At 38.5% G+C, this 13,609-nt stretch overlaps 1 protein-coding gene across 6 annotated transcripts in view; it reads right to left on the reverse strand.

Moving 5' to 3' along the window:
* Positions 1 to 6,424: 6,424 nt before the first annotated feature.
* The window catches only part of XRN1 (5'-3' exoribonuclease 1), a 102,018-nt gene continuing 94,833 nt past the window's right edge, over positions 6,425 to 13,609 (reverse strand). For 3 of the 6 annotated variants that reach the window (XM_032630214.1, XM_032630211.1, XM_032630208.1), the window contains 3 exons: positions 12,578 to 12,616; positions 12,057 to 12,217; positions 6,425 to 11,574 (listed from right to left, as the gene is read on the reverse strand). In XM_032630214.1, coding sequence (XP_032486105.1) covers positions 11,275 to 11,574; positions 12,057 to 12,217; positions 12,578 to 12,616 — 500 coding nt within the window. In that variant the 3' untranslated portion in view covers positions 6,425 to 11,274. The remainder of the gene's footprint in view (positions 11,575 to 12,056; positions 12,218 to 12,577; positions 12,617 to 13,609) is intronic. The other 3 variants (XM_032630213.1, XM_032630212.1, XM_032630210.1) reach the window with 2 other exon arrangements.

The raw sequence follows: 13,609 nt of genomic DNA on the forward strand, positions 1-13,609 counted from the left end.
AACCACTGTGCCACCAGGGAAGTCCCGAGCATAAAGTTTTAAGTTCTACATGAATTCAGTTTAGAGGAATAAATTCTAGAGATTTGCTGTACAATATTGCATCTACAGTCAACAGTATTGTGCTCTATATTTAAAATCTTGTAAAGAGGGTAGATCTCATGTTGTGTTCTTACCACAATAAAAGAAAAAACTTAAAACATGCCTTTCTCACAACACTGTGGTGAGAGTTAAATGGCAGGATGCTATAAAGCACTTGGTCTGTAAACAGTACTTACTATTGTTGTTCTTATGGACTGGAGTCTAGAAGCAGGAAAAAAAGAGGACCATGTCAATAGGCTAAGCTTGAGAAGAAGAGAACCTGCATTAAGGTAAGGTAACCATGAGGATGGAGAGAAGAGGGCAGATATAGGAGATGACATTGCACCACGACAAGCGAAGTGTGTGTGGTGGGTGAAGAAAAGGAGGAATCAAAGATGACTCATGCAGCTGTGACTTCTATTATTAGCAATAAATGTAGAAATATCACATGATGGCATTTCAGGCCAAAATGATGACTTCCTTCACTTAGTGGTGATAAGGGAGTGTCATTGGGAAATTATCATCTGACAACCCCAGAGACACTGGTTAAGACTCCACTGGTGTTTGATTAAGCTATTGAGATGGGGAAAGTTGTTTGCGTGTGTTGAACTCAGGAAGCATTTATCTAGCAATGGTGAACTACAGCTTAAAGAAGAAAAGCAAAGATCACAAAAGCTGCATTAATAATTTATCTCATAGGGACTTCCCTGGTGGTCCAGTGGGCAAGACGCCCCTCTCCCAATGCAGGGGGCTGGGGTTCGATCCCTGGTCGGGGAACGAGATCCTGCATGCATGCCGCAACTAAGACAGGGGGTAGCCTAAATAAATAAATAAATAATGTTTTCTACTTAAAAAAAAAAAAATTGTCTCATAGCTTATTCTGCAAGGTGTGCAGACCTGGCGGTTTTAGCTCCCAGACTCCTTGCTATGGACACCCTCATTTGTCTGATACTGCTAATTTGAGCTTTGCATTGTATTCTCAGTCAAGTCCCCTTATGAGGACTCTCTGATATCACCCTGTAATGGTTTTTTTCTTTCCGGGGGAGAAACAGATGAAATCAGTGAGCTGTGACTAATATCTATTGTGCTTAAGCAAGCTCTGTGTGCTCTTTCCCCAGAAGAGAAATATACATTATTTTGCAGCAAAGGAAGAGAGCAAAATTCCCTATCAAAAGTCCCTCTTTGGCTGGAAATCATGTCAGCTTACTTTTAAATGTTCTGATTAAAAAGAGAAAAAGAAAACTGACCTTGAGGGTCCTGAATGAGATAGCGGCCTTGTGTGATAAATACACAGTCACCTCTATGTGAAGGGAATAAAGTCTGTATGCTGGCTGAGTCCTGGCTTCTCTTCTCCTTCCTTTGGAGTCCTTCCCTGGAAGCCTGGGTTTCCTGACAGTGCCCAGCCCATAGCAAGCCTTCAACTAATACTTGTGGAACAATATCAAAGCATCTCCTTCAAGCAGTATAGGAAGTTTTCCCTTCTGCACTGCCAGCTCCACTAAATCTATCCCTGGTCCCTGCTGGCACTCCCTCCACTAATTTCTTGCCCTCTGCCAGAAAGCTCACCTCTTCTGGTGCCATATCACCCCTTGCATTCCTTGAGGAACACTTCTGCCTCAGCTATGTGTGGGGATACCACAATGGCCTGTTAGTACATGTCACAGGCCCAATAACCTGAGTCACAGGGGTGGGAATATACTCCTGGAATAAACCTAACTCAAGAATCCCTACAAACAAAACTGCAACCAGAATGCTGTATGCCCGTTAAGTTTTGCTGCAAGTAGGCAAAGCCAGCTTTAAGATAATGCTGTTTTAAAAAACGCTGATTCATTCATTCACTCTTGGCCACATTCCTTAAAAAAATATCTGCTCTGGAGGGACACAAAACCTGGCAAGTTTGTACTTAGAGATCTGTACTGTCTTTACAACCTGCCCCACTGTACTGCACAGTAAGGATCTTGACCACAAATTTCCTCATGTCAAATGAAATAAAGATAGACTTACTGTCATAAATGGTCGTTCCTGACATCCTGGTGCTGCAAACAGTTGTCTCTCTCAGGGCTGTTTCTCCAGAGGTTTGAGTTGGATAGGGGAAGACCTGGATCCATTTGGGGAATCTATCGAACATGATGGTTTCCTTGAAGTCAGTCTGGATTCTTGATGGAGCTCTTGGGGCCACCCTCCCGAAAAGTAGGGACCCAGGATAGTTTGCTTTGGCAGGCTGATATGTAATCCATTCTCTTACAGTCTTTTCAACCTTAAGTACAATTCTAGGCCATTTTGAGTGATTCCTTCAGTCAAATCGTCTTGGATGTCCTGCAGGATAGGTAGTTTTTCCATAAAAGACATCCTTTCCAGGATAGAGAACTCTGCTGACATCTAACAAACTGGGTTCCACAGGTAGTTTGACCACTGCTCCCCGCTCATCCAGTTAGGTGTCATATGGGTCATTTGACAACCTGAGCAGAGCCGATAGCTCAATGAGGTGCTTCAGGGAGCTCTGCTAATGTGGTTGGATGGATATGTAATAAAGCAAGTATAGTAATATGTTAACGGTAGAATCTAGGTATTGGGTATATGCATGCTCATTGTATAATATTTGCTATTAGAAAATTTTCATAATGAAATGTTGGAAAAAAGAAAAAAATTCCCTCAAAGTGTCTGGTGCTCTCAGTGGTGATCAGCTGAGATCTTCATCACTACCTCTTGCTCTGCCAGGTGTTCAGAGAAGCGGGTGGGCCTAGGAAGGGGAACAGCATGAGTGGCAGAGCAGGCCAAGTCTCAGAGATACTTGCTGAGGGAAACAGGCAAGTTTCAGAATGATGCCTAAAGCATGACGCCATTTATGTAAAATAAAAAAGCAATTACAAGTAGTTGTATGTGCAGATAGGGTGGCACCAAAACAGGCTAGAAGGACACACACCACATGCTCACAACAATTACTTCCAGAGAGTGGTCCAAAGATTTTACTCTTACCTGCCATACTTTCAAAATTTGTAGGAAATGCAGCCATATGTTACCTAAACAATTAGAAATTAATTTCAAAAGAGAAAGTAAACTAGAACATGGGTTTGGGGATGCAACAGATCTCTTCTGAATTCCAATTCAGCTGCATATTGTATCTTTGGGCAAGTTAGCCATTTTTGTGTCTTACTTTCCTTATTTGTGAAATGAGTTAATACTATTTTATATTACTGTTGTTTTGAAGATCGAAAGTGTTATATAAAGTGGATGGTACCTCGCAGATAGCCCGTAAGTGGTAACTGTTATTATCACTGAGCCTGGAGCACAAACCTTCAGTGCTATATTCATAGAGACATAATTAATGATGTGACTTGTGCCTGTGAACAATACAAATTGCCCTGCAACCGACATAGTGGAGAAATTCCCAGCCTTGGCCATTATGCGAGGGATATCTCCATCAGTTTGTGCCCAGTTGTCTTCTGTAGAACATAATGTACTAACATAATGAGCAAAGAGTACCTACTGTCATTCAGGATTTTGTGATTGAGGCTAGCTCTGACTCCGTGTGATACATTCTTGGTAAGAAATGGGAGTTTGTGGGACTCCCCTGGTGGTCCAGTGGGTAAGACTCTGCACTCCCAATGCAAGGGGCCCGGGTTCGATCCCTGGTCAGAGAATTAGATCCCACATGCATGCTGCAACCAAGAGTCTGCATGCTGCAACTAAGTCCACACACTGCAACTAAAAGATCCCACGTGCCGCAACTAAGACCCAGTGCAGCCAAAATAAAGAAAGAAATATTAAAAAAAGAAATAGTTTTTGCTCCTGCTATCCACGAGTATAGTTGCAGAAGTCATGTTTGTTTGACATTCTAGGAAGTGTCATCAGGCTGAGAGAGACTTCTTGGAAAGAGCTCGTATTTCTTAGATACTAAAGTCAGCAGGTCATACACGGGAGGATGTGGGAGAACGTTAATTGTCCTCAGGAAGGCTTGGATCTATTGTGTTGCTTCCAGACCAGCTACACCATGAATTACAACATGCCAGAGAGAATCTCTGGTAAAATATTAATGGGTCAGCCTGAGAGGGTGATGCTGGAACTCTTGATTCCACATTTCTTGTTTCTCTTTGACATTGAACATACTGAACAATATAGGAGCTTCTAAGAGTTAGTGCAGCTACATCATTCTTACTTGGATGACTGAAACAGCTTTCTGTTTGTGTATGATTTCCACTCTCTCTAATCAATTCTCTGCAATGCCACCAGTTTTCATTTTGAGAGCAAATAACCCCTACTTAATTAAAATCATGTAATAGCTCCTATGAGAATAGCTTTTAGGGGTATCTTCACATCCTGATCTTTCTTGCTCCGAAGTACATCGCTCCACATGAATGGGCCTTGGCAGCCATGTTTGTGTTAGTTGATGTTAATTGCTTACATGGAGGTGGACACCTGATACAAACTTAGCCCATTTGGAGTGGAGATGGAGAGATGCTAGTCCGAGGCTGGTTGCTAGAACTAAAGCAATGTACAAAGGGAATATGGAAGGCTTGAGTGTTAAACAGAAAGGCGGAGGTAAGACTGGAGAAGTTAGGTATCTATGTTTCTGATAGCTTTCTTGCTCTTGGCCCAAGCCCCTTTGAAGCTCAGCTGCGTTTCTGCTTTCGGATTCTAGGTGGTTTCTGTACATCCTGGACTACGAGAGAAGTCCCTGCAGGCCTTCTTTTATGTATGAACTATGAGGACTGACTGCCAGCCCAGAATGTGGTTGTTTCTTAAGAGCCTACCTTTGATAGGTCCAAATTTCCTCATCAACCCACAGTCCAGCAGGGGTGGCCCCTCAAGGTGACCTGTCCCCCACCCCCAAATATAGATGTCGGAGCAAAGACCTGATCTACAGAGAGTCACAGACACTATAGAGCCCACGGCCCCATGGAGAGGAGACAGAAAGTGAATTGGAAGGTGACACCTCGACTAAGGTTCAGTTCCTGAGAAGCCTGCTTGGATTCTCTGAGATAGCCCCATATTCTTACAGCAAATTGCCTTTTCTTAAGCTAGCTTGAGTGGGTTTTGGTTTGTTTAGTTTTGATTTTCAAGTAAAAAAACTGACACCAAGGTTGGGGGAGCCCAGTGATGCTACAGAGTTGGGGTAGACAGGGGTGGTTACTGTGGGGGGCTGGTGGCCTGGGGGATGAAGTGGAAAAGCAGCTGGCGATGTCTCCACTGGAGATCCTAGGCCTCGTGCCTTCTGCTGGATGAAGGTGGCCCAACACCGTATCAGAACGTGACCACTCCTTGGGGTCTTGAGTAAAAGTACAACAGTAGAGAAAGACTCAGGTTGAAGGGGCAGAGCTGGAAGCAGATTTACTAGGTAGAAATTTTCTTCCCTCTTTAACCCTTTCTTTCCAACTCCTTCCCACCCCTACCATAGAGAGATTTTGGTAATATGCATAATAATGCATTGGAGTTATATTGTGAGACATGGCCAATTAGCAAGATGTTAGTATTGTAGGTTCCCCAGTCTTATGAGTAAGAATTAAAGCTTCTTCCAACATGGCTCTGTAAGAACCTTCCCCTTGGTAGAAAAGATAGAGGGGATCAATGGCAGGGAAAAGGAAGAACAGAAAGAGAAAAGTCTCCCATATGCCTAAGTGAGGCATGGGGACTCTGCATGAATTGAATACTGGAGAGGGACTCAATGGGAAAAGCACAGAGGTATTTGGCACCATACAGGACTCTGTGTGTTTGGGTTCATGTGACAAATCCTTATTTACTAACATCTGTAATATACCCGCTATGTACCCAGTGCTTTAAACATATTAACCATACAAGGGGTGTTGTTTTCTTCCTTTAGGAGATGAAGAAACTGAGGCTTAGGTATTACATAACTTGCCAGTCCTAAATTGAAAATGATTTATTTACAATTAGATGTAGAGGTAGGATCTGAACAGTGGCCAACAGAATCTATAGTCCGACTTTCTCCACCAATCGTGCTGTCTAGTTTATGCTAACTGACATAGTTTCAAAATACCAATATAAAAGGATATGGAGTTTGGGACTTCCCTGGTGGTCCAGTGGGTAAGAATCTGCCTTCCAACGCAAGGGATGCAGGTTTGATCCCCGGATGGGGAACTGAGATCCCACATGCTGCAGTGCAACTAAGCCCGTGCGCCACAACTACCGAGACTGCATGCTCTGGAGCCTGCGTGCCACAACTAGAGAGAAGCCTGCACGCTGCAACTAGAGAAGTCTGTGCACTGCAACAAAAGATCCCACATGCCGCAACGAAGATCCCACGTGCTGCAACCAAGACCCGACACAGCCAAATAAGTAAATAAATATTTTTAAAAAACTTGCTAAAAAAAAGGATATGAGGTTTAAGTGAATACTGTAATGTTTCTGCTTTTAATATCACTGCAAACATACAAGAACAAACAACTTATGAAATCATTCTCAGAGGTTTAATTAAAATCCATATAGCATTTAACATGTATAGATGTTTAAACTCTTTCAGTGATTCATATATTTTAAAATCCTTTTGCACATTTTGAGGCTAACTTCATGCTAGAAATCTACAAATGTACAGCTTAACACAAAAATACATTCGGAGTCCATTCCAATGCAAGTTTAAAACACTTTAATTGCAGACAATGTAAAGATATTTATAAACCAAAAACTACAAAATGAGCACATAAAAGTCTTCCCTTTTGAACTTTTAATAAAATACTGCTCTGTATAAGATCTAATGAAAAATTCCGGTTACTTATAAAATACTTATGTGAGGAAAGAAAGGAATTAAGATATATATGTATGAGTTATACTTACTTACATTGTTTAAAAGAACAAAACGTTGGAACACTCGGATGATACACTATCTATTACTCATATATCAAAATAGGTGAAAACACTCAAAGAAGCAACTGGGTGCAGGCAAAAGAAAATGTATGACACTTCAGGCAAAAAAAAGCCCCCAAGCTCCAAAACAAACAAAAAAGTCCTTTAACTGTAAGGGAAAGAAAGGAGTAAGAGAACTTAAAGCAAACTGAGGACCAAATTCTCATTCTTTATGAGAAAACAGTATGAGGATTTGGCTCAAATTACTAAAACATCTACAGAAATTTAATTATTTGGCCTGGGCAATTTAATAGTACACCAATTGCTGAAATAATAGCAATAGGTGTACTGTTGAAAAAAAAATTAAGTTTTACAGGTTTAACTACGTAAAACTTTATCTGTTGGAAACCAGAGTCTCCATCATGAATTGCACTTGAGATGGCTGAATGCGATTGAACAAGGCATTACTGCTGGTTCATTCACTCTCTCTCTCTCACACACACACACACACACACACAAAAGCAGCTATGGATTGGTGATATTCTTAACTACGAAAACTATTTTATACCTGTTTTTTCTCTCCCTCTAAACAAAGGATCAGTGGTGCTGGAGCTAAGTCAGTGAAACTTCCGCCTGCCCCCATTCTGTCTGTCCCGCCGCTGTCTCATACTGCTCCCTGGCAGAAGATGGAGCGGTCTGAGGGAAATTTGAACCAGCTCTGTCTGAAACACATTCATTTCTGGAATTTTAAGCATTATCCTAACTAGGAAAGGAAGCTCCTGCAAAAAAAACACTGTTTCACTGACAAAACTTATGAAATAAGAACACTGCCAGTTTGAGTTCTATATCACTGTCTCTAAAAAAAATAAGGGAATTTCTGTGATTCATTTCTTTTTAAAGGTTGAGAATGTCTGTCATGGTCATTTCTCTCCAATAAATTAATTCTCCTCCACAGTAAAAACACAATTTGGAAGCCAGATGGTACTAAGAAATATAGCAAACTCAGAAAGCTGGGAGATTGTACACAGTTCCTTTAAAAAAGAGGCTCTGGACAATGAGATGAAGCATATTACAATGAACTTCAAAGGACAGCTGGACAGTCCTAGCTATCTTAAAGGTAAAAATTAGACAACCACTATGAAAATGTATGATTTATTAATACAAATAAAACAGATGATTTAAAAGTGAGTGAATACTAATATGTATAAAATAGATAACTAATAAGAACCTGCTGTATAGCACAGGGAACTCTACTTCACTTTGCTGTACAGTAGAAACCAACACAACGTTGTAAAACAACTATACTCCAATTAAAAAAAAAAGATCATAAAAAAAAAGTGAGTGAATAAAAAAGACCCTGCAACTTATCTATTTCCTTGAGCTAGAAAGATATAGTCTAAAAATGCAGTGTTGGATAGGTCTTATTTAACTGTTTCCTTCTTCCAACTGCCTCCCTCTCTGACCCCTCCCCCCCAAACCTAGATTAGTTTGAAAAATATCAGTCTAAAACCAAAGCAAGTACCTGATTATAGAAAAGGAAATAAAAAACAAAAAACCTGCATCAGGAGTTTTTCATCTCTCCCACCAACAGGAAAAAAAAGATCTCCTTATCTTTTTAGTTCTAAAAGAACTACTTATCCCTCTGAACAGCAAGGAAAGTCTTAAACTGAAACCAAGATACAGAGGTGAAATTAATTTTTCAGGCAACTGAGTCTCAGACGTTTAAGACGTGAGTCTACATGATGTTTCAGTCAATTAATACAGTCTATCTGTAAAATTATAAAGCTCAGGTAATGTAGGAAATGGTGAAAAGGAACAATGAGACTGAAGGACCAATCTTCAAAATTCACTTAATTTGCTCAAAAAAAAAAAAAGAAAAAAACTTTATTGAACAAGGATATTTAGAAATAATCTTTCAGCGAAGAGAAGAAGGTTCAAACAGATTTAACTGCTCTTATTAACGTGGAAACATGAAGCATTTTGGGGAATCTGATCCTCTGTGCCCTGTACAGCCCATGGTTTCCACAGAAAGGCCACAACAGATTCAACAGTTGAATGGGCGTATTTCTAAACTCCGGGGTATTCTGAGTCTGCACCATCCAAAAAAGGAAAAACTGTTAAGTTTCCCATTCTATTAGTGGATCTAGTCTCCTCAAGATTGTCATGAGAGATTAAAAACAGTCTGCCTCTTACATCCTCCCCAGAGAGGGCACATCTACTGCTCTCAGGCCCACATTTAGAATAGGTATACAAGGTGAAGAGAATATAGATGAATGCCTGACACTATCTAGTCATTACGGAGCTCTCTCCCATTTTAATCTCTCTTTAGTCTTGACTTTTAGAATAATACATTTTTTAAAAAGAGAAGAAAGAATGAAAAGAAAACACTTTTACTGCCTATCCACCTAGAATTGTCAGCTTGCTTTGCTTGAATACTGAGGAAACATCCGTATATGGGTTCAGCGGCACTGTGCTTACCGAAATTTCTCTTGGAGTTTTCAGAAGACGGCACGTGCTCCTTCTTCTGGGCTTTAAAAAAGATGTGGGCTGTACATTGTTTATAGAGTGGTCACAGAGCAATGATGAGTGAGGCAATTCTTGAATGCTGGAGTTTGTAAAGTTACATAAGGTGAAAAATATTATACACTTTAAAGTAGTAAGAGGTTGACATAATCTTATCGTCACAATTTAACTTTTTTGTATTGTATGCCCCAAATAGATGTTCCCTTAAAAAACAAAAAAAGGTCATGAGGCAATAAGGACAAACACTGAGAATTACTTGAGCCTCATTACTCAAGATCCCATTACAGAGAAACAAATATTCCCCAAAAAAGAAATTCTGGGAACCAATGAACATCTGAATCTAGGAAAATTAATAGAAAATAAAATCACAGAAACTCACATGATTGTGATAAATGACAGATAATGAGCATTTATCTCTTACACTAAAGGCACGACTAATATACAAATATCCTATTAACATTTAGAGAAACTCTAACATTTAGCAGTTAGAGAAGGAAATCCATTGAATTCAGTACTAGCATTTTTAAAAACAAACAAAGACTCATGGCAGAGTTTTCAATGAGCCAAATGAAACTAAATATAATAATAAGCAGTTCCATACAAAGATTGTTGTTCGTACTTTTAAAAAAGTATGATAACTTACTTCCTTAAAAATACAAGCATATCACAAAAATGAAAGCACAAACATATATATAAAAACTCAGGCCCTGGTACCACTGAGACATTTTCATAAACTCTAAAATAATTTCAACAGCTACAGCTTGAACAATACACACCCACACGTGACATGCAAAGACAAAACGCCAGAGTCCCTGGGCAGTTCAGCATAAAGCTAAAAATACGGAACGAGAATGAGACGGGCACTTGTCATATAAATAATGTACAGTATACACTGACGGTGCCTGTGCACACCTAGGCATTGTTAAAAAATTTAGGATTTCATCAGTTCCAGGAAGCACTACACGTGTACCAACAACGGAGCTCTCATGTATGTTTAAGTAAGCAGGTAAAAAGCTATACAAATTGATAACACCATTTATTTTAATTAACATGATTAATATTTCGTACTTTATTCTATTAGAAGATTAATTTGTAATCATTATACCCTGTAGATTTTGAAACTTAATTTTATTAGAAATTACTAATGCTGGTTCTTGAATAATCTAAAAAATTGTAATTATTTACTCAAATCTAGATTGCTATTTATAATTCTAAGCAGTTAAATGAAATATTCTGATCAGTATTCTGAAGTTGCTTTGGTAGAAAATTGAGAATAAAGCAAAACTGGCAGCACCACCACAAGTGTGATCACTTCACAACAGGTCCAAAGGACCCTCAGATATAATAAAACGTAAGTTAAAATACCTATAAATAAGAGCCATTCTCTTGACACTTCTGTTACATCATTAAAAAGAGAAATAAAATCCACATTCAGTAAATTATACTTGAGGCCCAATTTTCATGCTCCATTTAATTATCCCTCAATGATAGTGTAAAAAATGTTTATAATTATTGCAATATGATGTCTAATTCATAGTTTAGGATGCTTCTAATGATGAGGCCAATGATTAGAGTGGTACATCTGAATGCTTAGTCCGTTGATATTATTTTAAAACAAGGTTGAATTTAGTCTTTTTTTACAGCTTTATTGAGGTATAATTGATGTAAAACAAACTGCACATACTTAAGATGCACAATTTGATGTATAGTCTTTTAAATAGCATGAAAAGTGCCTGACAACTAAAAATTTTAAAAATTTTAATTGAAATATATTGTTTTAAAATAGTACACTGTAATTTGTTATGAGACACAGATACGGATTTATAAAAAGGTGGGAGGAAAGGAATGAAATTAACTTAATTCCAAGTACCAAATTTATTCAGAAGGTTTAGAAACTCCAAAATTGACAGCCAGTTTTCTTGATTTTCTTCTTGAGGAGCTTGGTGTTGACTTATGGTGAGACATACTATGGCCTGCAGAGGCAGCTTCAACTTGAAAAGGAGACGCAAGTTGAGTAATCTGAGGGGACTTTAAGGAAGCTGATAAACTCTCCTGTGGAATCACTTTGGTGACATCAGAAGATGCTGACTGGCTAGTCTGAAGTAGGGTGGCTTGACAACTCTGGGCATCCTTGTTCTCAAAATTCTTTTTGTTTGCAACCCTTTTTTTAGTTACCTTTGAGGAATAAAAGCATCATTAATTAACAATGTAGACCAAAAAAGCTAGTGTCAGAAAATACCATAAACCATGCTGCTAATACTTGTCAATCACTGCTGACTTGTGACTTCCACTTATAACCTCCAAACCAGACTTTAGAAATTCAAGGAATATGGCTACAAATAAAATATTTAAAAATTATCCATAACTTAAATATAAAGAAAATTGATATTCCTGATTTTAAATCCCTTTGTTCTAGAAAAGGATGTTATTACTTGTTGCAATTATTATTATCTATTAGAACACAAACTCAGATAGCAGGGAACAGGTCAGACTGGTCACCACTGGTCAAAATATATTCTCAGTACCCAGACCAGTACTGAATGGACCTCTAGTTGGCACTGAATAATTACTGAATAAACAAAATTTTATCAATGGTCTTTGAGCAGTGAGAGACTAATTCTGTTAAAAAAATATAATAATTCTCTTTCAGGTCTCACCTGTAGAGGTATGAACTGACTGTGCACACCAGCTGGCATTCCTCCAGCCATGGGCATGGTCCCAGCATATGAAGTATGATGGAAGGGCTTCCCAGGAACTGGCACTGGTGGTGCCCATGGCATTGAGCCAAAGAGATGAGATGATGAGGGCATTATATTAGCTGTTAAAAATTATGGAAAAGCTGTTTTAGTAAAATGGTATCATAAAGCCTTGAAATTTAAGACCTCCTTCTGCTACCCTTTTTTGGCTTTTTTTGCTTTGGCAAAGGGCATATACACTTAATTTCTGATTACCCTTGCTTACAACGTTCAACCTCAGGAGCCCCTTAAGGACTGTGAATCATCTATAGAAGTCAGCTTATCATTATGCTGTCTGGCATACGAACGCCAATAGTACCATATACTGATATAAGCTTTAGGAATATTTGTAATAATATTTTAAAAAATAATAAAAGGGTCATGAAACTGTCCCTTGGGGGAGAAAAGCCAGGGCACAAAGAGAGAAATCTTAAGAATCTCACCTGCCCCCAATGCTAAGTTGCTTCCATAGTGATCCCAGCCTACAAAAAAAACCAAAAAAGCTCAAGTCTTGAAATCTGATCACTTTCATATAACAGTAGAATCTTTCTCCCTACCCTAATATTTGTAATTCAAGAATTTTTTTAAAATTTACATTTTCTTATTAAAAGCACATTGAATCAGTGGTTCCCAAGACTGATTTGTGTATCTGAATCACATAGGGAGCTTATGAAATACAGATTCCTGGGCAAGGCTCCAGACCTAGTACATCAGACTCTGAGGGGCCCAGTAATCTGTATGGTTAATAAGCTCCACAGGTGATTCTTCCACAGTCAGCACCAGTGCAACATTTGGGAACTACTGCATTAAACAATGACAATCGAGACACCAGCCCATTGCCACCAAAGAAGGTATGTACTGTGCTCAAACCTTCTTTTTAAAGAGATAAAAAGGCAGCCAGAATTATAAGACAGTATAGCTTAACTAAAACTCAGCTACTTAAAAAATGTTTGGATCAGGAGAGAGGATCATAATATATTTCAATGTTATGAATTACACATGTAAAAATTCCAGGATAAAGAACAGTCTTAATACAAAACACACTAGTAAGATTTAGAAAGTTATGTGCAAGTTTGGTGGCAGTTATAAGACTAAGATCTATTTAAAAGATGCTACAGTAATCTTATGCATAGGTCAACTCAACAATTTCCCAAAATCACTGTCCTAAATATAAAATATATTTTTCTCCATTGGGACCCTTTCATACCGTAAAGTGGAAATCTACAAAATAACTTTAAAATCTTAATCTGATGCATAAGTTGTTTTCTCCTGATTAACATTCAAATCTCATGGCTTTTATATCATATATTATTATTGGAACACTGGAGAGCACAAAACCAAAAGAACTCCAATTAAACTTTAAAATTCTTGGTAGGTATGAATACACCAATAAACATGATATAATAATGAATGTAAACATAATAATCAACATTAAAAAGGTAAAATATCAAGCTATAAAATATCGATAATAAATG

This window comes from Phocoena sinus, chromosome 4 (assembly GCF_008692025.1).
Source record: "Phocoena sinus isolate mPhoSin1 chromosome 4, mPhoSin1.pri, whole genome shotgun sequence".
In the NCBI taxonomy this organism is placed as follows: Eukaryota; Metazoa; Chordata; class Mammalia; order Artiodactyla; family Phocoenidae; genus Phocoena; species Phocoena sinus.